The sequence below is a fragment of the Oryctolagus cuniculus genome, chromosome 6 (assembly GCF_051225735.1).
Source record: "Oryctolagus cuniculus isolate XC-2025 breed Fujian yellow rabbit chromosome 6, ASM5122573v1, whole genome shotgun sequence".
Classification (NCBI taxonomy): Eukaryota; Metazoa; Chordata; class Mammalia; order Lagomorpha; family Leporidae; genus Oryctolagus; species Oryctolagus cuniculus.
Genome location: NC_142872.1, coordinates 168,529,088 through 168,552,118, shown reverse-complemented (window position 1 = coordinate 168,552,118; position 23,031 = coordinate 168,529,088). Strand labels below are relative to the sequence as shown.

The 23,031-nt window shown below is 69.5% G+C and overlaps 4 protein-coding genes across 5 annotated transcripts; 3 read left to right on the top strand and 1 right to left on the bottom strand.

The window, feature by feature from the left end:
• Positions 1 to 3,385: 3,385 nt before the first annotated feature.
• Positions 3,386 to 5,650, bottom strand: SLC52A2 (solute carrier family 52 member 2). Its single transcript, XM_051831180.3, has 4 exons — positions 5,040 to 5,650; positions 4,081 to 4,942; positions 3,877 to 4,000; positions 3,386 to 3,790 (listed from the first exon to the last, which is right to left on the bottom strand). The coding sequence occupies exons 1-4, from the start codon at positions 5,167 to 5,169 to the stop codon at positions 3,578 to 3,580; spliced, it is 1,329 nt and encodes a 442-aa protein (XP_051687140.1). The 5' UTR covers positions 5,170 to 5,650; the 3' UTR covers positions 3,386 to 3,577.
• A 52-nt stretch (positions 5,651 to 5,702) lies between these two features.
• Positions 5,703 to 8,175, top strand: FBXL6 (F-box and leucine rich repeat protein 6). 2 transcript variants are annotated; one of them, XM_051831179.3, is made up of 9 exons: positions 5,703 to 6,076; positions 6,154 to 6,312; positions 6,433 to 6,496; positions 6,630 to 6,761; positions 6,836 to 6,943; positions 7,018 to 7,131; positions 7,280 to 7,511; positions 7,604 to 7,850; positions 7,980 to 8,175. In XM_051831179.3, the coding sequence occupies exons 1-9, from the start codon at positions 5,739 to 5,741 to the stop codon at positions 8,128 to 8,130; spliced, it is 1,545 nt and encodes a 514-aa protein (XP_051687139.3). In that variant the 5' UTR covers positions 5,703 to 5,738; the 3' UTR covers positions 8,131 to 8,175. The 2 variants fall into 2 exon arrangements, with proteins under 2 accessions (XP_051687139.3, XP_089192689.1); XM_089336563.1 differs by having other exon boundaries at positions 5,739 to 6,076; positions 6,609 to 6,761.
• A 162-nt stretch (positions 8,176 to 8,337) lies between these two features.
• Positions 8,338 to 9,985, top strand: CATSPERQ (catsper channel auxiliary subunit theta). The gene is made up of 6 exons (XM_008254024.3): positions 8,338 to 8,367; positions 8,540 to 8,840; positions 8,929 to 9,023; positions 9,102 to 9,297; positions 9,483 to 9,568; positions 9,687 to 9,985. The coding sequence occupies exons 1-6, from the start codon at positions 8,338 to 8,340 to the stop codon at positions 9,867 to 9,869; spliced, it is 891 nt and encodes a 296-aa protein (XP_008252246.2). The 3' UTR covers positions 9,870 to 9,985.
• A 6,683-nt stretch (positions 9,986 to 16,668) lies between these two features.
• On the top strand, positions 16,669 to 19,578 carry SCRT1 (scratch family transcriptional repressor 1). The gene is made up of 2 exons (XM_051831201.3): positions 16,669 to 16,926; positions 18,496 to 19,578. Exons 1-2 carry the CDS (start codon positions 16,812 to 16,814, stop codon positions 19,434 to 19,436), a joined length of 1,056 nt encoding a protein of 351 aa, XP_051687161.1. The 5' UTR covers positions 16,669 to 16,811; the 3' UTR covers positions 19,437 to 19,578.
• Positions 19,579 to 23,031: the final 3,453 nt, after the last annotated feature.

The following is a 23,031-nucleotide window of genomic DNA, read 5'->3' as shown; positions in this document are numbered from 1 at the left end:
CAGTTCTGGCTGTTGTGGTCAACTGGGGAGTGAACCAGCTGATGGAAGACCTCTCTAACTCCAACTTTTAAATAAATATTTTAAAAGAAAAAAGTACAAAACATCAGGACCAGCACGGTGGTAGGAGTTCAGCTGCCACCAGCGATACCCGCATCCCAAGCAGGTATGGGCTGGAGTCCTGCCTGCTCCACTCCGATCCTGCTCCTGTTAATGCACTTGGGGAAAGCAGTGGACGATGCTCACGTGCTCGGGCCCCTGCACCCACGTGGGAGACCTGGAGGAAGCTCCTGGCTGCCCCAGCTCTGGCCTTTGTGGCCATTGGAGAGTGAACCAGCAGATGGAAGACCTCTTCTGTCTTTCCCTGTAACTGCCTTTCAAATAAATAATCTTTAAAAAAACTCCTTAACTACTACCACATTGTAGACAGAGTGGCAAATCCCTGACTGACAAGCTACACCGTAGCTCCTGCTGTGGGGAGAAGCAGGGACGCCGTTCCTTGGGCTCATGGAAGTGGGGCCGGGCAGAGGCAGGCTGGTGCCCACTGATGCAAGAGGCCAACGGCATCTCCAGGGCGCACGACTCGTCCTCAGGCTTAGAGGAAGGAGTTCCTTAGGTGGGGAACTCAGCTCACTGCAGGGCACACCCCCCTCCCCGCCAGGGTGCGCACCCCTCACGGCCACAGCCGCCACCAGCTTGCCCCCCCCCGTCGAGGTCCTGCCCCCTGCATGTCCTGCCCCGTCCTCCAGCCGCACCCCCTCATTGAGGTCCAGCTCCATCCCTCAGCTGCCCCCCATCCAGGTCCTGCCCCTGCATGTCCAGCCCCGTCCTCCAGCTGCCCCCCATCCAGGTCCTGTCCCTGCACGTCCAGCCCCGTCCTCCAGCTGCCCCCATCCAGGTCCTGTCCCTGCACGTCCTGCCCCGTCCTCCAGCCGCACCCCCTCATTGAGGTCCAGCTCCGTCCCTCAGCTGCCCCGCCCCGTCCTGGTCGGGCCTCCTGCACGTCCAGCTCCGTCCCGCAGCTACCCCTTGTCCAGGTCCTGCCCTCTGCACGTCCAGCTCCATCCCCGTCGAGGTCCTGCCCCCCCATCCTAAAGTAAATGTGGGTGGGCTTCTGTCTGTGACCCCCAGGGCCCCTCCTGTCCTCCTCAGCGACCTTTGACACAGCCCCCTCTCCCTCGCTTGCCAAGGGGAGTTAATCATTGTCTTAGCGACCCCCCGTATGCTGTGACCCCCCCCCCCATTGAGTGCTTCCCTGGCTTGCTCCCCTGCCGCAGAGGGATACGGACGGGGCGGGGGCAGGCCCCCCCTCAGCCACACCACACAGATAAAAGCCCCAGGGTGGGCTGGCAAAGGGTGCCGGGCACACCTGCCGGCCCGGCCTCCACCACACCTGAGGGCAGAAGAGCCGGCCAAGTCACGGCTCTGTAAGGCAGGGAGCGAGACCGGGCTCCGATCTGCTGGTTCACTCCTCAAGGCCCACAACCACGAGGGCTGGGCCAGGTCAACGGGGAGCCAGGGATTAGCCCAGGTCCCACGTGGGCAGCAGCCCGAGCGCTGGGGCCCTCCCTGCTACCTCCCCCGGAGCACGAGACCTGCATTTCTGGTGATGAAGCAAACAGGGGGACCCAAGTGGGGGCTGGGCCTTGGAGAACAGAACCAGGCGCCCCAGAACGTCAGAACTGTGGGCGCTGGGCCGAAGCATGGGGGCTGGGGCCCTGGGGATCCCACACCAAGGGGACCTGGCTTCGGCACAGCTGGAGCCCCGCAGCCCTGAAGACGACGTCGAGGTTGTGCGTTCGGGTTCGGCTCCGCTGTCCGCGCTGGCCTCGCTCTGGGCACACAGCTCCCACGATGGACTGCCGTGAGCTCCACGGGGGTCATCGCCCCCTTTCCAGTCGCTGTGGGCAGGAAGAGGTGCTGTGACCAATGTACCACAAGGACCACGCCAAGAACTGACCAGGCTGGCTCTTGGAGCCGCAGCAGGCCGGGCAGCTTTCCCAGGGTGGGCTGGGGGACAGAAGGGCCGACTCCTTCACTGCTGGGGACCTGTACCTGCCCCCACCCCGGCTACACCTGCGGCCTAGGAGAGGTCCTTTGAGGTCCACGGAGCCCAGGGGCCCCGTCCCTAAGCCGCCAACAGAGTCCTGGGTGGACCAAGTGCAGGACGAGGCCACTCTCCCCCCAGGCACTGCACACCTGGCTCTGGTGGGCTGACAACCCCGGGAAGGAGGGAGGCGAAGGTCCTACCTCTCACCTCTCAGCCCGGTCAGCAGCCACGACTTGGCTGGCCCTCCCCTCACCTCTTGATGGTGGCACAGGCAACGCCCTCCAGGACGCCCGGTGCCTCCAAGTCGTCTTCCTCCCCTGGTCCACTGACCTCTGCCCTGTGCCTGCGGCGCCAGCAGCAAGGCCTGGATTCAAAGGGCAGCGGCTTCCTCAGATTGTCAGCCTCCACCCTGGGGGCTTGGGGCCACCTGCCCCTCTCTGCAGCAGGGCCAGGCAGGGCCTTCTTCCTCCACCCACCGCCCCGGGCCCCCCGTGTGCGTGCACACACACACATGCACACGCATGCACAGGCCTGAGAGGCCTCTGATCACAGGCCAAGGGGAAAGAAAACAGGAAGGAGCTGAGGGTGGCCCAGCAGCCCAAGGACAGGCGCTGGCCTGGGAGGAAGGCACCGCCGACCCCGCCAGCCTTGTCCTTGCCCTCCGACCACCCCAAGGCAGCCGGCTGGCCCCACCGCCAAAGGGAAGGGACCTCCTCATGCAGCGGACACCCTGGGGGGAGGGCTCTGCCCCCGTGCAGGTGCAGGCCTGGCCCAGTCCAGGGTGGGACCTGCCTGTGGGGAAGGCCCCGACGCCAGGCTGTCTCCTGCCTCCTCACAGGGCAGGTGCAGCCCCTCCACGCCGCCGGCCTGGCCCCAACGGCCCAAGGTCCAGGCTGACGCCCTGTTCCCTGCAGACACCAAGGAGCAAGGCCCAGACTGCCCAGCACCGGGGGCAACGGAGCTCCCTCCACATCCGCCCGAGTGAAGGGTGCGGAGCCGGACCAGAGCTGGCGGCTCAGGAGGGGCAACGCTCTCAGGCTGAAGGGTCCCCAGAGGAGCAGGAACCCCGAACCGCCCCCAGGAAGGCACAGACAGGAGCAGCGGCCCCACCCACCCGGCGATCCTGGAGGGGCGCACGCTGGGCAGACCCCATGCTGAAGCCGCCCCACGCGGCCCTCGCCCTCCAGAGCCTGCAGCCCGAGTGGGCCCCAGGAGCTGGCCTCTGCCCACCCTCATGCAGCTCCGAGAGGCAGTGGGGGTGGATGTCCTGGGCTCAGAGGCGTGTGTGAAGGCCGGGCTGCCTGCCCAGGAGAGGGGCTCACACCAACGACGCCAACCCACCACGCAGACATACTTTATTGTACAAACCCCACCGCCGTCCAGGATCAAGCCCACGGCTCAACCCGGCTCTCTGGTCCCTACCCCGCAGCGCAGGGTGTCCTGTGGAGTGTGCAGGTGCGTCCAGCTTGCCCGAGTGCCTGCAGCCTTGAGGTGAAGACGGGTGGGAGCGAGGCCCCTGCCTGCCCAGGCTCAGGGCCCACACAGGTCCACGCAGTCTTGCCCGCTGCGGAACACGCGGTAGATGCTGGTGGGCGGGAACATGGTGACAGCCCCGAGCAGGGAGCCCAGCTGGATGGCCACGCCGGCCGCCAGCAGGGCTTGCCGCCCCCCACCGTGCAGCAGGGAGCTGACGGCCACCTTCACGTAGGAGAACACGCCGGCACACAGCACCCACGACAGCACCTGAGGGAGACGCGGCAGCCTCCTGAGTGCCAGCCGTCCCTGCCCGGGGCAGCCGGCCCTCCCTCTCATACCCCCGCCACGCTCACCACGAGAACCACCCCGGCAGAGGTGCCCACCAGCGGGGGGCAGGGGCTCAGGATCGCCAGCGCCATCAGGTAGGCCCCAAGGAGCACACCCAGCAGCGAGAGACCACCCAGGCCTGCCAGGGACCTGCGGGGAAAGAGTGGAGACTCAGGGCTGGCCGCGCCAGGACCGGCCCCCGGCCCTCCGCTCCTCCCGCCCTCGCACACCTGCACAGCACGCCCATGGCCAAGAAGCAGGCGAGGGGGTTTGCGGCGCTGCCCAGCACCACGGCCAGGTGGTAGGCCAGGCGCCCGTAAGGCAGGGAGGAGAAGCTCTGTACTGAGGGCAGCACGCCGTTGGTCAGCGCGTTGGTGGCGGCCAGCAGGCCCAGCAGGCAGGCGGTGCGGGCCGACAGCAGCCGGCGGGCCTCGGGCTCCGGGCTGGCAGGGGTGCCTGCCGCCTGGCCTGGCGGTTCCTGCAACGGCGAGGCCTCCTCCTCGGTCCCCGGGGCTCCCACCTGCAGGCCAGGGCCGGAGCCCCCCGCGGGGGCGGAGGGCGAGGGCGGCAGCAGCTGCAGGAGGCCCTGGAAGGCGGCGGCCGAGGTGACCAGGAGGGCAGTCAGCATCCAGAAGAAGGTGCTGGCTGAAAACCGCTCGGGGAAGTTGACGGGGGGCCCCGGCGTGCCGTTCGCCGGGGCCGGCAGGCACTCGAGCCGGCCCACGCCCTGCACCAGGGCCAGCACGCAGGGCAGCAGGGCACTGAGGCCCTGGCCCAGGAAGAAGGACCGCAGGAAGGGGGGCGGCAGGTGGCTCAGGAAGGGCAGGAAAGTGACGTTGGAGGCGCAGCAGGCCATGGCCAGCAGCAAGGCCAGCGTCAGGAAGGCCACGGAGTGCTGCTGCCCCCCCACGGGGGCCACATGGTGCCACAGAGGGGCCAGCAGCGCCGTGGCCGCCACGCTCAGCGCCTGCACCACCCGGATGGGTATCCGCTCGCCCTTGCCCGGGGCCAGCCGCCTCCACGCCGTCACCACCAGCAGGCCCAGGTTCCCCAGCGCCACCAGCACGGACAGGTAGGAGGGGAGGCTCCAGCCTGCGGGGGGGGGGGGGGGGAGAGGCCGCGTCAGGGGCCCGCACAGGCACCAGGCGAGGCAGCCCGGGCCCGGCTCCAGCACCCCTGCGCCACTCACCCTCGGGCAGGTCCTTCACCACCACGGGCAGCTCCACCCAGACCCCGTTGACGGCCGCCCACGAGCCCATGCCGAAGAGGGCCACCAGCAGGTGGGTCAGCACCAGGCGGCCCAGCGGGGGCGCCGCCATCCGGCCCGAGTCCGGCAGGCTCGTTCCCCACGTCGGACCGAGCGCGCGTGGGCTCGGCGGGCAGCGGGACGCCTCTTCCTGCGGGGAGGAAGCGGACGCCGGCGGGGCGGGGCGGGGGAGGGACTACCGTGCGCTGGGCAGGGCCCCCCCGGGGGCCGAAGGTCCTGTGGTCCAGGCCCCGCGCCGTGGACGGGCTCCGGCAGGGGTGCGCTCTGCGCCGCACACCGCCCGACGGCTTCTGCCGAGCGCAGGCCCGCAGCTGCCCGGCCGGCTGGGGGGGCGTGGCAGCGGCGCGAGTCCCCGCCCCAAGGTCTTTCCGCGTGGGAGGGCTTCCCGCCGCTTGTCCCCCGCCCCCGGCCAGAGCCCGCAGCAGCCAGAGCGGGCCGGCCGGAGCGGGGACTCGAACTCACGCGCCGCTCCCGGGGTACTCCGACGGCCGGCCCGCCCCCCGCGCGCGCGCCCCGACCGGAAGCCCGCCCCCGGAAGTCGCCGTCGGCGAGCAGGCGCGTGGTCTCGCCTCTTCCGCCGCGGCCCCGCCCCTTCCGCCCCGCAGAGGGGTGCGCTTGCTCATGGCGCCCGGGGCGGCCCGGCGAGCGCGGCGCCGGGCGCGGTGCGCGCGCGGGGCCTGGGCGCGGGCCCGCTCGGCCGAGGACTGGTGGTGGGACCGGCTGGCGCCGCGCGGCTCCGAGTGCCACCTGCTGCAGGCGGACAGCATGCTGCTCGTGCTGCCCGGCCCGGGGCCCCGCGAGGCCGCTGCCCATCCCAGGGCGCGGCCCAGACCCGAGCCGCAGCCGGCGCCCGCGCCGGGGCCCGACTTGGGCTGGGGGGACCGCATTCCCCTGGAAATCCTGGTGCAGGTTTTCGGGCTGCTGGTGGCGGCTGACGGGCCCCTGCCGTTCCTGGGCAGGTAGGCCTGGGCCCGGCCGCCCGGGGCGGGGCGAGCCCGCGGAAGGCCGGGCGCCCGCAGCCGTCCTGTGCCCGCAGGGCCGCGCGCGTGTGCCGCCGCTGGCACGAGGCCGCCTCGCATCCTGCGCTCTGGCGCGCGGTGACCCTGGCGCCGCCGCTGGCCGGCCGCCCTGCCAAGAGCGGAGTCAAGGCGGAGAAGAAGCTCCTCGCTTCCCTGGAGTGGCTCATGCCCAGCCGGTGAGGGGCTCCCCGCTGGCCGCCCCACGAGCGGGGGTGCCGACGCCCCCGGGCCCTCCGTGTCCCGGCGCGGGGGAGGGCGGGGGGGGCTGGCGCAGCTCGGCCTCTGCTGTCGCCCAGGTTCTCACAGCTGCAGAGGCTGACCCTCATCCACTGGAAGTCTCAGGTGCAGCCCGTGCTGAAGGTGAGCCCCGGGCTGCGGAACCCGCCGGACCCTGCCTGGGGCTCGCTCCTTGTGGCCTCTTGCAGCCGCCTGCGCCCAGGACAGGGCTGCACGGGCAAGGCCCGCCTCCCAGCTGGCCTCCGTGTCCCCGCAGCTGGTCGGCGAGCACTGCCCGCGGCTCACCTTCCTCAAGCTTTCAGACTGCCACGGGGTGACTGCTGACGCCCTGGTCGCACTGGCCAGAGCCTGCCACCAGCTCCACAGCCTGGACCTGCAGCACTCCGTGGTGAGCCCCGAGTCCCCCAGGGGGCGCTGAGGCCACCTGGCCCGGGTGACCGGTGCCCCTGTGCTGGGTCCCAGGTGGAGTCCGCGGCTGTGGTGAGCTTTCTGGAGGAGGCAGGACCCCGCATGCGCAGGCTGTGGCTGACCTACAGCTCCCAGACGACAGCCATCCTGGGCGCGCTGCTGGTACGTCGGCGGCTTCGGGCGGGAGCTGGGTCAGATGCCAGGCCACTGACCCTGTGTTTTCCCCGACCGTGCAGGGCAGCTGCTGCCCCCAGCTCCAGGTGCTGGAGGTGAGCACGGGCATCAGCCCCAACAGCACTCCCCTGCAGCTCCCGGTGGAGGCCCTGCAGACAGGCTGCCCCCAGCTGCAGGTACCTGCCGCCCCCGCCCCCGGCCCCGCCCCGCCTGCGGCCTGAGCCTCGCCCCCGCCCCGCCTGCAGCCTGAGCCCGCCCCGCCTGCAGCCTGCGCCCCGCCCCGCCCCCAGCCCCGCCCCGCCTGCAGCCTCGACCCCGCCCCAGGTGCTCCGGCTGCTGAATCTCGTGTGGCTGCCCAAGCCCTCTGCGCGGGGGGCGGCCCCCGGGCCCGGCTTCCCTGGCCTGGAGGAGCTCTGCCTGGCCAGCTCCACCTGCAACTTCGTGAGCAACGCGGTCTTGGGCCGCCTGCTCCATGGCTCCCCCAACCTGCGCCTGCTGGACCTCCGCGGCTGTGCCCGAATCACGCCTGCGGGCCTGCACGACCTGCCGTGTCAGGGTCAGCCTTCCCTGGGCAGCGGCCGGGTGGGCGGGGCCGGGGACGCTGGCCCAGCCTGCCGCTCACGCTCACACTCACGCCCCTCCCCTCAGAGCTGGAGCAGCTGCACCTGGGCCTGTATGGCCTGTCAGACCGGCTGACCCTAGCCAAGGAGGGCAGCCCCCTGCTGACCCACAAGTGGTGCCACACCCTGCGGGAGCTGGACTTGAGCGGCCAGGGATTCAGCGAGAAGGACCTGGAGCAGGCCCTAGCTGCCTTCTCGGGCACCCCTGGGGGCCCACACCCGGCCCTGTGTTCTCTCAACCTCAGGGGCACCCGGGTCACTCCCAGCACAGTCAGGTCAGCACCCCTCCCTCGGCCCCTTGGAGCTGGTCCTGCCTGCCTCTGTGTCCACCGTGGGCTGGCCTCGGTGCTGGGCCTGGGCGGCCCAGGGGCAGAGCACAGGCAGAGGGCTCTCTGTGTCCACAGCGCTGTCATCACCAGCTGCCCGGGTCTGCTGTACCTGAACCTGGAGTCCTGCCGCTGCCTCCCCAGGGGCCTGAAGCGGGCCTACCGCGGCCAGGCGGAAGTCCAGTGGTGTCTGGAGCAGCTGCTCACCAGCACCCCGCCCCCCAGCTAGGAACTGCCCCCTTTCCTGTTTTGTTACAATAAATGTTTTTTAGGAGCTCTGTGTGGTCCTTGGGGGGAGAGTGGACCCCTGCCTGCTGCAGCCTGCGTTGTGGGGGTGGGGTGGCCAAGGACCCCACTGCTCCCAGCGGCTCAGGGGTGTGTGTGTCCCACCGCAGGGGACACTGCGGGGAACGGGAGCTGTGGGACCCACACAGCCATGGCATCAGGGAGGGGCCTCGGCCAGTGGGTCCCCCCTCATCCCACTTAGGCCACCTCCACGTGAGCCTGTGCCAGGAGATCTCGCCAGGGCAGGGGCTGGTAGGGAGGGGAACGGCCACGGCCCGGCCTGACCCAGGGGCCTCCACGTGGGAGAGAGCAACAGAGAGGCCATTCTAGAACCCGCCGCCCAGAACTTCTAGAACTCGCACGGCCTGCCTGGCCCGGCCCCTGTGTCCACACTGACTCACCGCTGGTCCCTGGACCGCAACCCTGGAGGTTGGGGCGCTGCTGGGCTGTGGGAGGGGCGCGGGGACCGTGGCCGGCGCCCGGCTGACCGCCGCCGTCCCACGCAGACCCACGAGGGCCAGGCCAGCGGCCTGCCCACGACCTCGGGCGGCAAACACTTCCAGCTCTGGCGGCTGGGTTTCTGCACCGAGCGGCACCTGGCCAAGTGCCTCAAGAGCAACAGCTTCTACCCCTTCACGCAGCAGCAGCCGGGCGGTGCGCGCGGGGCGGGCCCGGGGCGGCACACGGGGCGGCCGGGCGCGGGCAGGGCCCCCGGGTCCTCACCACCGCCCTCGGCCCGCAGTCTTCGTGCTGCAGTACTACCTGGACACGCTGTGGAAGGGCGCGCTGCTCTTCGTCGTCTGCCTCGCGCTCGTCAGCTTGGACTTCGTCAGGCAGGTAGGCCGGCAGGTGCGCGCCCAGGGCCGGCCCGGTGCCAAGGCCTGGCGTGCTCACGTGGCCCCGCGGCGCCCGCAGGTGCGCAAGCAGGAGACCTGGGGCTTCCCCGCCTTCGGCGTGGGCGTGGGGCTGTGGCTCCTGGTCTCGTCGCTGCCGCGGCGCCGCCTGGTGCTGAATCACACGCACGGCCTCTACCACTTCTCCATCCGGGGCCGCACCGTGTGCCAGGGTCCGATGAACCTCATCTACGTGCGCCTGGCTCTCAGCTCCGATGGTGACGCTCAGGCGGGCGGGGGCGGGCAGGGCCGGGGGTTGGGGGGACGGCACGTGATGGCCCTCAGCCCCGGGGTGACCCGCTCTCTCGAGGCCCGCCCCACCCTCGGAGCACCCCCTTCACCCACCCCGCCCAGGAGGCCGCGCCCGGGGACCCGAGGCTGAGCCCACCCCGTCCCCCGCCAGCCTATGGGAGGTGCTTCTTCCGGCTCGTCCTGTGCGGCCACAAACTGGAGCCGCTGGTGCTGGTGCAGCTGTCGGAGCGCTACGAGGTGGGTCCCGCTGTGGACGCCGCCCCGCGGTCCAGGTCCAGGGCGCTCCGGTGGGGCGGGCCCGGGGCGGGCCGTTGGCCCGGTGAGGCGCAGAGCCCACCGCCGCCCACTCCCTCAGCAAATGGAGTACCTGGGCCGTCACATCGCTCGGAAACTCAACATCAACTACTTCGACTACCTGGTCACGTCCTACCGGCACGTGGTCCGCCACTGGCCGCTGGGGGGCGCCTTCAGCCCGGGCTTGGGGCAGCGCAAACCCCATATGTATCCCCCGCCGCGCCAGGCGACGACCGAGGCCTAGGGGCCGCCCTAGGGCCCGCGCCCCGCCCCCTCTGCCCTCAGTCCCCCGCCCCGCGTGGACCCACCGGCCCTGCTCGGAATAAAGCTGCCTCTGGCCCTCTGCCGCCGGGTCGTGGTCTCTGAGGGCAGGGGCGCTGGGGTTTCGAGACCGGGTGGCGGTGGAACACCCCTTAAAGAGAAGGCTCAGTGGCTGCCCAGCGGGTCCCGTACCTGTTCCCAGTGCAACCAGCGGTGGGGTGCGGCAGAGTGGGAAGACAGGCTGGGGGCCTGGGGATGAATCCTGGACCGGCCAAGGGCGAGTCGCTGCTGCCCACCCTGGGCAGCGGGCACGGGGCCTGCTCATGGCCTGGCTGTGTCCCCCTGGCCCCAGAGCCCTGGCCTCTCGCGCTGCAGCCGTGGAGGCCACCTGGTGGGAGATGAGAAAGTAGGGGGCTGGGTGGAGCAGTGCCCACCACGGCCCACATGGCTGTCCTGGTCAGCACGTCTGCAGACGTTATCCAGCGAACATCCCCAGAACCAGCACTGGCTGCAAATGTGGAGCCCTCACTGCAAAGTTCTGGAGAATTCCAGGATGACAACAGCAGAACATTAAAACCAGCACAGGGGGCCGGTGCTGCGGCCCAACCAGTAAAGCCGCCGCCTGCAGCACCGGCATCCCATGTGGGCGCTGGTTGGAGTCCTGGCTGCTCCACCTCCCATCCAGCTCCTTGCTAATGCTCCTGGGGGGACAGGAGAGGATGGCCCAGTGCCTGGGCTCAGGCCATGCATATGAGTGACCTGGGTGGAGCTCAGGGCTCCTGCTTTGGCCTGGCCCAGCCCTGGCTGCTGGTTGCAGCCACTTGGGGAGTGAACCAGCAGATGGAAGAGCTCCCCTCTCTGTAGCTCTGCCTTTCCAATAAATAATCAAAATCTTAAAGAAGCAACAGGATGGGGGCAGGCGGTTCAGACACAACTGGGATCTGGCTTAGGCTCCCACCCAGCTTCCTGCTGATGAGCACCCTGGGAGGCTCAGACACCTGGGCCCCGGCCCCTGACACCCACGCAAGAGACACAGGTGGAGTGACAGGTTCCTGGCTTCCCCCTGATCTAGCTGGCTGTTGAGGGCGTCTGAGGATGAGCAGGGAGAAGCTCTCTCTTGCCTTGTCTGTGTGTGTCTGCCTTTCAGATGAAATGAAAATAATTTTTAAAAAAGATTTAACACAGCACGGGGCCTGTCTGAACAGGGAGCCTGGTGAAGCAGCTCTGGGTGAGACCACGCCTCGTGAGTCACTAAGCCACCCCGGCCAGTGGTGCACAGGAAGCCCAGGGCCAGAGCCATCACCACCAAGAAGCTCCCTAAAGCCCAAGTCCCTGAGATGTCCCTGGCCACTTGGTGGTGGGGTGGAACCAGGTGTGGGCTGTGGGCGGGGCCGCAGGGAGCGCGGAGCGCGTGGCAGGAGTGTAGGGGTAGGGGACCTGGCAGCAGCAGGAGGGAGGCCCTCTTGTCCGTTTCCTTTTTATTATTTTTAATTTATTTGAAAGGCAGAGTGACAGAGAGAGGTCTTTCATCTGCTGGTCCCCAAATGGCCAGTGGTTGCAAGGGCCAGGCTGAAGCCAGTCTGGAGTTGGGCCACCTTCTGCTGCTTCCCAGAAAGAAGGCAGGGGATTGTACACTATGGAATACTACACAGAGGTTAAGAAAATGAAATCTTGTCATTTGCAACAAAATGGGAAAATCTGGAAAACACACTTAGTGAAATAAGCCAGTCCCAAAGGACAAACGCCACACATTCTCCCTGACCTGTGAGCGCTGATGGAGCCCCCAGAAGCCATCTGTAGAAGGGACACTGACACTCTGAGAGGCGGTGACTGAATAGTCCTCGTCTCAACTGCTGAGAACAGCTTTTTTTTTTTTTCATACAATTTGTTGAACTCTTACTTCGTAGAGTTAATCGTATGTGTATAAAGTTAACTGTTCCTAAGGTGCCCATGTGCGTCCCACAAGCCACCAGCGTGTGCCGGAGGGAGCAGTCCCCAGCCTGGTTTCCAGTCTGGCCTGCAGCACGTGTGTCAGGCCAGGTGCGGCACATGTACACATGCAAGTGCTAATGGAGTGGGGGGAACGTCCTCAGTGGACATTTCCCACTAAAATGTGGGGGCACCAGTTCATTTTCTGGCTGCTCCTCTTCCAATCCAGCTTCCTGCTATGATCTGGGAAAGCAGTGGAGGATGGACCAAGTGTTTGGGCCCCTGCACCTATGTGAGACCCTGAAGAAGCTCCTGGCTCCTGGCTTCACACCGGCTCAGATCCAGCCATTGTGACCATTTGGGGAGGAAACCAGTGGATGGAAGATCTGTCTCTCTCAACTCTATCAAATAAATAAATCTTAAAAAAAAAAAAAAAAGTGGGGGCAGTAGAGCTGGCATTGTGATGTAATGGGTTAAGCCTCCACCTGCAATGCTGGCACCCATGTGGGGACCAGTTCATGTCCCAGCTGCTCCACTTCCCATCCAGCTCCCTGCTACAGCGTAGGAAAGCAGCAGAAGACAGCCCAAGTGCTTGGTCCCCTGCACCCACGTGAGAGACCAGGAGGGAGCTTCTGGCTGCTGGCTTCAGCCTGTGCAGTCCTGGCCATTGCAACCATTTGGGGAGTGAGCCAGTGGATGAAAGACCTCCCTCTCTCCCTCCCTATCCTTCTCTGTAACTCCACCTTTCAAATAAGTATTTTAATAAAAAAATTCATACAAATCTCTTCAAGGCAGAGCCCCTGTACTGCAGTGGAATGTGTCCGAGATCCCAGAAGGAAACCCTCTGTGTAGCTGCGAGGGGCTGTGGAACACGGCCTCATAGTTTTCAGCAACATGAACATCAAGATTCTGCCAAAAATCAGAGCCTGGAGCTCCATCCGTGTCTCCCATGTGGCATGGCAGGGGCCCACGTACATCTCCTGCTTCCCAGGATTAGCAGGCAGCTCAATCAGGAGCGGAGCAGCCGGGACGGGCACTCACATAGCATGCGGGCGTCACAGGCCTGGTGCCACAGTGCCAGCCCCTGCATGTGGACGTCTGAACCAACCTCTTAGCCACCAAGGTAACCGCCTGCCTGTTCCCGGTTGTGTCACGTAGGAAGACAGATCCGGCTCTTGTACTGCCTCCTGCCCTGCTGTGGAGGTGAGCTCAGCTCCTCCACGATGAAGCAGTGGCCCGGCCTGCGCCCTCGGCCTCCCAGCCACCCTGGTACCCTGTTCTGAGGGTTTCTCCCGTGATTTTCAAACCCTTGGAACGGTGCCCTCGGCATCTGTGGTCTGACGTTCCTGTGTGTGGCCCTGATGATCCATGGGAGGCTGTGAGGGTGGGGGGCTGGGGAGTGGGGGAGGAACTCTCTGGGGTGGGGTCAGTCCCCTTGGAATTCCAGACCCCAGGCAGCTCCCATTGGCCAGGTGACGACACAGTGAGGTGTACCCGGACCTGCCAGTGCCCCCACAACTGGACTGTGAGACGCCATCTGCTGCTCGGTGCTCTGCCTGGGCGGTCTGAACAGAGCAAGACACAGTTGGCTGCTCCTAGCACACAGTCCTGGCCGGTCGCTGGCCCCGCAGTGGCCCCCATGTCCTCCCTGCCCCTTGTTCTCCCCTCTCAGCAGGCGGCTTCCACGTCTGTCCCTGGCCTGGAAGCTGGCCACTCACCCTCCATCCCTTCTCCAGAAGGGTCCCTGCTGGGAGAGTCCCTGGCCACGCCAGCCTCCCTCCGTGTCAGCTCTTGCTGTCCCGGCATGGCATCCTTCCACTCCCTGGTCTCTCTTCCTGCCAATGACCTTGTCCTCCGCCCGCCATGTACCCCGAACCCATCTCTGCCAGTCATGACCCCCACCACACATGGTGCAGCACCCCCGCCTCTGCCCATCACCACAGGTGACCAGAACATGACCCTGGGGAGGGGGGCTGCAGCAGGGGGACCCACCCTCCAGCCAGGCCTCTCATCAGGGTTGTGCAGCCCGAGGCAGGAGTGCTCCCTAGCTGTGCAAGGTTGGAGGCCAGCAGCAGGGCGGTGCATAGGCATGGCCAGGCAGGCCCCAGCATCACCAACGCGGCTTTGGCTGGGGGCCCTGACTTCACTGAGCCCTTCAGTCCCCAGCCTGGGAGACTCGGGACAGCCTCTGGCGGGGAGCTGAAACCGCCCCAAATCGGACGGACGGTCGCCGGTCCTTCCCCAGAGCCTTCCGGCTGGACCTTCCCATGTGGCTGGGGGTGGGGGCCAGTGTTCCAAGGGAGGCCACGCCGGAGGGCCAAGTCCTTGTGCTGGGGCCGCATGTGTGCTCGGTACCCAGGAGGGCCCAGACTGATGGCCAAGGCCTGGGCCCAGCTGCCCTTCCCTGCCGGGTGACCCAGGGGCTGCAGGATCCACCCGAGCTCGAGCAAGGACCGCGGGAATGGTTCCCTTGGGAGCGCCTGGCTGCGGGACACAGGTGTGCCGGCACTGGAGCTTCCTGCACCAAGGACACTGGGGGGCCAGGGGATGGAGGGCGGAGAGACAGGCGATGGAAAAATGGGGCTCCAGACAACGAAATGCAGAAGGGGGGAGGAGCGGAGAGGTGGGAAAGTGTGGGAGGGAACTCCGTGTCTGCGAGCAGGCGGTGGGCGCCGGGCGAGGGCATCGCGCCGGGCACGTCCCGCAGGCGCCCCGAGGGCCTGCCAGGTAATTAGGCCTTGGTCCAGCTGGGCCCCCCAAGTCCCGCAATCAAAATGCTAATTGGCCCTGCGACTCCGGCTGCGCCTCGGACGGACGAGCATCGTCACCCCCCACCCCGAGGGGACCCCTGCCCCGCCCCCGCGAGCCTCGCCGGCTGTGGCTCCGCGATAGGGGGGCGGCAGTGCCCTCTCGGCTCCCGGGAGCGCCCATGCCGGCGCCGGGTCGGGCACGGGGCGGCCCCTGGTCTCCGCCGCGCGCCTAAGCCGGGTCGGATCGCTCGCCCCGCCGTGGCTCGGCGGCGGCTGTGGGCGGCGCAGCGAGGGACGAGGCGCGGGATCCGTGCGGGTTGGACGCTAAGCAGCGCCCGCACGCCCCGTGCGCTCCCAGCCTCCGCGCGCTCCCGGCCGCCCTGCGCCCAGCACAAGGTCACCGCGCGCAGCTCGACGAGCGCGCGCGCCCCCGCTTGGCCGCGCTCCCGGCTCCGCCGCGCTGGGACACGCCCGGAACCGCTGAGCAACCTCGGCCCCGGGAACCGCGGGCGGCGTGGGCACGCGCCCGGACCGTGGAGACCCAAAGGACCGGGCGGGGGCGGCGAGGGGACAATGGCGGCGCCGGGCCCTAATTGGGGACATATGCACCGCGCGCGGCCATTGTGCGGCCCCGAGCCCCTGCGCCCCGCGCGCGCCATTGGCCGCCGGTCCTGACGTCATGGGGGCTGCAAACTCCGCGCGGGCGGCCGCAGGAAGGTTATGCGCCTGGTTGCGGGGCCGCCGGGGGGAGCTGCAGCCCCGCGGAAGGGCGAAAAACCACCCACGAAGTAAAAATTCTGGAGCGGGGCACCGCGTCCCCTCGCTGTCTCCACGCCGGACGCTCGCTGGGCCGCAGCGCTCCGCATCCGCCGCAGGGGCGAGAGGCAGGGAGGGGAGGCCCCCCGGGCATGCTCGGGGTCAGCCCGGGTGACGGGGTGGCCGGAGACACTGCGGCACAGGGCGCACACGCGGCACCCGCACACTGCGGGGTCGCCGGGCACGCGCCGCGCCTGCACACCCGCTTTCGCTGCCTCAGCACTCGCTCCCCAGTCTGGCGCCGCCCCCGCTCTCCCCCGCAGCCCCGCGCGTCCAGGCCCCGGGCGAGGCAGGCTGACCCGAGCTGGGTGCGCCCGCGTCCCTCCCTACATGACCCCAAGCCCCGGGCGAATAGGTCCCAGGCCCTACCTCCACCTCTCCCACCCGCCCGGCAATGCCGCCGACCGCGGGGTAGCCGTTCCCGAGCCGCGCGGGGGACCCTCCCCCCAACACGCAGAGGCCGAGGCATCCCCGAGACCCCTCCCAGGAGACCCTGGCCGAGGACCGGCCCAGCGCAGCCATTTCCGCCGGCCTCTTCCCCTCCCCTGCCTCCCCCTCCCCCCCGCTCGAGGGCTTTAAAAGCCGGAGGCTGGGCCGGGCCGCAGGCAGAGGCGGCTGCGAGCTCGGAGGCCGGGCGGGAGCTGTCCGAGAGCCGAGCCCCGCCCCCGGAGCCCCGTCCCTCCCCCTCCCTCGGCCCGCCCTCCCTGCGCTCCCCTCCCCCCAGGACCCCCGCCCCCCGCCCGCCGCCGCCGCCGCCGCCGCCACCACCACCGCTCGGGCTGCAGAACAATAAAGCAAGCCTCCCCGAGACCCCCGCCGAGGACCCCCGCCCGGCGGCCGAGCCCCCTCGGCCCGCCCCTCTCCACCCGCGCCGGCCGAGCGCGCCCGGGCGCTGGCCGCGGTGCTGCCCGGGCCGGCGCTGGCCGCGGTGCTGAAGACGCCGGCGCCCCCGCCGCCGCTGCAGCCGCCGCGTTGTCCCGGTCCGGCGCCGCCGCCCCCGGGGGCATGGGGGACCGCTGACTGAGGCTCGGCCACGGCGGCGGGGGGGAGGGCGAGGGGCCGCAGCCCTGCACCCACTCGCAGCCTACGGGCCCGGGACGGAGCCGCTCCCCCCTCCCCGCCCCCCCCAGCCTCCTCCCCCGCCTGTCCAGGGGCGGCACTGCGGGCTGGGAAGCCGGGACCAGAGGAGGGAAGGAAGGAAGGAAGGAAAGAAGGAAGAGGAGAGCGGAGCGGAGCGGAGGACGGAGGAGAGCGGCCGGGAGGCGCAGCGGCGGCGGCGCAGGGCAGGAAGCGGGCGGCGAGCGGACTGGCACTGGCGCGGCAGCATCCAGCGGCCGGAGGGGGGACCCGAGCCGCCTCCGCCGCTCCTCGGATGGTGACGGGGCCCCGCCGCGGCCGCAGTCCCCCCGAGCCCCGGCTCCGCAGGAATCATGCCCAGGTCCTTCCTGGTCAAGAAGGTCAAACTTGACACGTTCTCTTCGGCAGACCTCGAGAGCTCCTACGGGCGTGCCCGCGGCGACCTCGGCGTGCGACTGCACGATAAAGGTGCGAGCCGATTGGGGTGCAGGCCCAGGGCGTTGCTGCGAGGGGTAGAGGGCCCGAGCGTGGGGGGTGGAAGGGCAAGGTCGGGGGGGGGGGCGAAGAGGCCCCAGGGAACCAGAGCCACCGAGGGGCTGTGGCCAAGCCTGGACCGCAGCAGGGCATGGGGACCCGGCCTGGCTGGGAGGGGAGGAGGTGGAGGAGATGGGTGAGAACCAGGAGGCAGGCCGCCACCAATGCCGGCCACCTGCTGACACTGCACGTGCGGGCCCACACCCCAATCCTGGACCCATTGCCCTCTTCCTGTGCTCCCAGGACCCCTGCTAGGGAGCAGGCAGGGGTTCCAGGGGCCGCCCACCTGTCAGGGCAGGAGCTGCAGTGCCAGGGCCTTCCCTGAAGCCAGGGTCAGGGGGAGGAAGCTGCGGGCAGGGGAGGCTCTCTGTGCCAGGGTGCCCAAGTTCAAGGACAACTGTTCGCATGGGAGCTGGGGTGCAGGGAGTGCCAGCAGCCTGGCGGCAGGGCAAGTGCGACCTGCAGGAGTGGGAGCCTGTGTGGGCCCATGTGACTGCGTGTGACCATGTGACTGTCAGTGTGTGACCCTGTGTGAGTGTGTGCCTGCTTGTGTGCCACTCCATGGGACCATGTGACTCTGGGGCCAGTGTGCACCATGTGACTGAGAGTGTCCAGGTGGCTGCATATGTGACCCTGCACGAGTGGGTGGCCTAGCCAGCCGGGGACTCCAGGGAGGACCAAAGCGGGGACACAACCCCCTCCTGAGAGGTGCGCTTGTGATTTTGAGCTTGTAAGATCCATCTTGTGCTCTGGGTTCCGGCACGAATTGTGCTGCCTTCCCGAGGCTGTGTCTCTCTGAAGGTGTCCCATGGTGGACACCTGGGCGCTGTGCTCACCGCAGTGTCTCTGGCCTGGGAATGGCCCCTGCAGAGGCTAGGGGGTGGGAGGAAGAGGCTAGCAGAGAGCAGAGCAGGAACCCGAGGAGCAGCCCAGGAAAGGCGTGTGGAGCCATGGAGGCACCACTGCCGGCGTGGGTGGGGGTCAAGCCCAGCCAGGTGGGGGGGCGCGCCGGAGGAGCCGGAGCGGGGAGCCCGTCTCTGGGGCTCGCTGGGGGGCAGTACCAAGGCGGGGCACCGGGAAGAGCCTGCGGGGACCCCGGAGCGGCGGCCCCGGCTTTGTGCGCCGCAGGTCTGCAGTGTGTTGCATAATCAGGGAAAACTGCTGAAGTGGGGAGAACCCGAGGGGGAGGGGGAGGGGAGGGGAGGCGGGAGAGGGAGGCGCCGCCCCTCCCCCCTGACCTTGAGGCTCCGCGGAAGGGGGGCGGCCGCGCCCCGAGCTGCGCCTCCCTCCTCCCCCAGCGGGGGCGGGGCGCCGGGCGGCGGGGGCGGAGCGCGGCCGGGCCCGACTCATCCTCGCCTGTGCTCTCCCCTCCCTCCCCGCTGTCTCCATCCCGCCTGCCCCGCGGTCCCCCGGCCCCTTCTTTGTCTTCCTCCCGGTTCGTCCCCGCTCTGTCCTCCCTGTGCCCCTCCCGCCCCCTGTCCGTGTGTCCGCCTCGGTCCGCAGGATACCTCAGCGACTACGTGGGGCCTGCGTCCGTCTACGATGGCGACGCCGAGGCGGCGCTGCTCAAAGGGCCGTCCCCGGAGCCCATGTACGCGGCGGCCGTGCGGGGAGAGCTGGGCCCCGCGGCCGCGGGCTCGGCGCCGCCGCCCACCCCGCGCCCTGAGCTGGCCACCGCTGCGGGCGGCTACATCAACGGCGACGCGGCCGTCAGCGAGGGCTACGCGGCCGACGCCTTCTTCATCACCGACGGGCGCTCGCGCCGCAAGGCCGCCGCCGCCGCCGCCGCCGCCGCCGCCGCCCCCTCCACGGCCGCGGCCCCCGACGGCGACGGCGACACCGGAGGCGGAGGCGGGGCGGGCGCGCGGGGCTCGGGCTCGGGGGCAGGGGGCCGGGGCGGCGCGCGCGCGGGGGCGGGCCCCGAAGCTCGCGCGGGGCCAGGGCCCGCGGGTGCCGGTGGCCGGCACGCGTGCGGCGAGTGCGGCAAGACGTACGCCACGTCGTCGAACCTGAGCCGCCACAAGCAGACGCACCGCAGCCTGGACAGCCAGCTGGCGCGGCGCTGCCCGACGTGTGGCAAGGTGTACGTGTCCATGCCGGCCATGGCCATGCACCTGCTCACGCACGACCTGCGCCACAAGTGCGGCGTGTGCGGCAAGGCCTTCTCGCGGCCCTGGCTGCTGCAGGGCCACATGCGCTCGCACACGGGCGAGAAGCCCTTCGGCTGCGCGCACTGCGGCAAAGCCTTCGCCGACCGCTCCAACCTGCGCGCGCACATGCAGACGCACTCCGCCTTCAAACACTTCCAGTGCAAGCGTTGCAAGAAGAGCTTCGCGCTCAAGTCCTATCTCAACAAGCACTACGAGTCCGCCTGCTTCAAGGGTGGCGCGGCCGGCGGCCCCGCGGCCCCCGCGCCGCCGCAGCTCGGCCCCGTGCAGGCCTAGGGCGGAGGGCCTGCGCCAGCCCGCTCGGCGCTCAGCAATACGGGGCCTCCCCCAGGGAAGTCTCCGCCGGCGTCCGGGTGGAGGGGCCGGAGGGCGGGCCCCTCCTCACAGCAATAGGGGGAGGGGGCCGGCCCCACCCTGCCCCGCCCGCCGGGGGCCTTGCCAGCCCCTTCAAGCAATAGGGTCCCGAGGGGAGACCCACCCCGAACCCGCTCCCCTCCCCTCCAGGGTGCCCCAGGCTTCCTCCCAGCAATAGGGTCGCCGAGACCCAGAACCGAACCTCAGCTCCGAGCTGGGTCTCCGAAGATTGGGGCGGGGGGCGGGCGCGCCCCCCTGCTCCCTCCTCTGCGCCTCTGGATCGCGTCGCGAGACTCAGGTCTTCCCCACCCCTTCCCAAGCCTTCCAGGGCCGGGCCTTCGGCCCACACGTCCGGGGCGTCGGTTCCTCGCGGCAGCGGGCTGGCGGAGGGGCGGGCGCGGGCGCGGCCTGCGGAGGCGCCGCTGCCCGCTCCGGGGGCCGGGGCCGGGGCTGACGGCAGCGCTGCTCTCCCTCGGGCCCCTTCGGGGGGGCCCGGTCCGAGCCGCCCTCCCACCCTCACCCTCCTCGCATCCTCTGCGAAATCCGAATTCTTCCAGCCCAGCTCCCGGGGCTCTGTCCTCCACACGGAATAATAATGACGCATATCGAATCGCATGGACTCACCGACCCCCTGAGACCCCCGCCCCGCCCCGGGGCCCCGTCCCGCGCACCCGCGGCGCTAGGTGGTGTTGGAGGACGGATTCCGGGCCCGGCAGGCGGGCGCGGCTCTGCCCTCCACACACCTCTGTATTCGCTGCGAGGGGTTGCGGACGCGTCGGGGCTCCTTCCTGTATTAGTTTTATTTATGAACGGATTGCACTCGGGTCAGGGAGGGGGCGCCGGATCCCCCACCCCCTAATCCTCCCCGCCGACGCTGGGGACTCGGGAGTCCAGGATCAGTGTCCCCACCCCTAGCCGGGCTCGGGCTCGGTCCCGGGGGAGCCTCGGACCCCGCCCCACTCGGTTGCCAACTTTCGCCCGTCTATGCCAAAGCCTCGGCGGCGACTCCGCCCCAAGGGCCCGCCCCATTGGCCGCCGCCTTTGTGACGTCACTGCATGCAGCCCCACCCCTCCTCCCGACCCTTCCCGGGGCTGCCCGCTCCCCTGGCCCCCTAGTTAGTCCGACGCCGACTATAGAGCAATAATGCGCACTGCATGCGAAGCTGCCGCCGCCTCTAGTTCTTGAGAATCAGGTATCCCCGCCCCACCCCGCCCCGCCCCATAGGCCCCTAGATCAGGGATGCTGCGCGGGGCCGGCCGCGCGGACTTTCTACCCCCTTCCCCGCCCCCTCCCACGGCAGAGCCCGGCGGGGGTCTCGGCCCCGGAGGGGCGGGGCGGTTGCACCCAAGACCCCGCCTTCAGTCGCCCATCACTCACCGACCGCTCAGTGGGCACCTGCTGGGCGCCAGGCACCCGGCGGCCTGCGGGGAAGTGCAGGACCACCGCGGAGGCCCAGCGGCTCCCGCGGGGCGAGGGACGCGCGCAGATGCAGAGGGAGGCCGGGGTCCCGGGCCCAGACGCCCCTCCTCTCGTCCGGGGGCCTTTTCCGGCTCTGCCTTTGATCTGGGCCTCGCGTTCTCTGCTCAGGCAGGACGATCGCCCGCGTGGCCCTGCGAGTCCAGCCTGCGCCAGGGCCCTTCGCGAGGCAAGGCGCACTCTTGAGTGCTTGACGCGCCCAGCCCCAGGTTCGGTTGTGCCCACAGGGGCAGGTCCGGCATCGCGGTGCCCACATCCCGAACCCCCTCCCTCGCCAGGCGCGGTGCCCGCACAGCCCGGCCCTGCCCGCCTGCGCCGCGCGCAGTCGCGTGCACAGGCGCCCCCATCCCACTCTCCTGTCTACCTACCTGAGGAGAAGGCCCGAGGGCCGTGGGCCGCCCGGAGCCCCCGCTTCTCCGCACACCCCGCCGCCGTGGAAAGCCATGGGCCCCCTCCCGCCCCCATAACGAAGCAGCACAATAACCGACTTAGCGAATTCAGGTAGAAGGAACGTTTAGCTAGCACCTGTTTTGTACTATTCTACAAGTAGGGCCCGAGGTGCGGGGCCCTCGGTGGGGGCCGTGGCCGCCGGCCCGCCCCGCCCCCACCCCCGCCTGCGCCCCGCCGCCTTGTACAGATTCCCACCCGGAGCACGCCGGGATTTTTACTCGGGCCGGCCCCTCTTCCGCCCCCGTTTGGGGCTGGGCCGGCCGGACAGACGGACGGACGGACAGACCTCCTTCCTAAGCACAATAGCACCAGCTCCCCGGAGCGCCGCACCTCCACAAGGAGAATAAATGCCACTCTTGATAGAACTCGGAGCCTCACGCTGGTGTGTCCTGGGCTGGGCCGGCTGCAGGGGAGGGTCTGCGGGCTGGCCCCTTGCAAGGCTGGGCGCTGCATCTGGGAGGGGGAGGTCCCCCGGCCTGAGGCGCCTTTGTCCTCCCTGGACAGCGTCACCAGCCGGGCAGACCTGAGAGCCGGGGGTGCTGGTGGAAGACCCAGGACTGAAGAGGGTTTGAAGTCTGGCCTCTGCCTGCAGTCTGCAGCCCTCGCCCCGACCCCAGACTCCAGAGCAGTGCTCCCCCACCCCACACACCAACCACCTGCAAGCATGGCTGGGCCCGGGGCCACCCAGAACCCTGCACAGAGTCAAGGAGGCGAGGACCAGGCTGTGGTGGACGGGAAGGGCAGAGGGCCAGGGACATCCTGCCCAGCCACAGAGCCTGGCGAGAAGGTAGGCAGGCCTGAGCGGAGAGAGCCCTCAGTCTTGGGGCTTGGGAGTTCCTACCAGGCCAGCCCTGCAGGGGCCAGCGCAGCTGCCCACAGCCAGCGGCATGGGGAGGGGGCCGGGGCCAGGTCTGCAGCAGAGGCGGCTTTGCAGGGGTGAGTGCCCCCTTCTGGAGCGCACAGCCAGTGGGACAGCCTGCAGGGTGAAGGCACCCCTGCCGCTGCCCGGGGCCCAGCTCTCCTGCAGACCCTCCCTCTCATGCCGCCTAGCTGCAGGAGTCTGAGCCCACCTCGCCGAAGGCCAGGAGGAGCCACAGGTGAAGCCACAGGCTGGCACCCCCCCCCACCTGCTCCATTCCACCAGGACGGCAGGACCCCCTGGTGGGGCCTCACCCTCTGCCCTGTAACTTCCCAGCAGACAGACCTGTCCTGGCCAGGACACCACAGGCTTCACCTGCCCCACCGCCCTCCTCTCCCCGCGGTGGCGGTGGGGCTCCTCTCGCTGGTGGTCACCGCCTGGCCTTCCCGCTGTCTCGGCCCTTGGCCCAGCCGGACCTTCCTCCCCAGTGGCCCCGGCTCCGGTCGCCCAACTCCCGCGGCCACTGTCATGCTGGCGGCTCGGAGCTGGGACGTGGACGCACACAGCCGCCTCCAAAGCGGCCCCGCACTGCCGCTGGCCAGCCCCTGCGGGGGGACCCGACCGCTCGGCCCGGCGTGGCCGCCGTGCTCCGCGCTCTCTCCCCGGAGCCCCAGGCGCAGAGCGGGGGCGTCGTCTGCCACGCCCGCCGCACGTGGCAGCGTTTACAACAG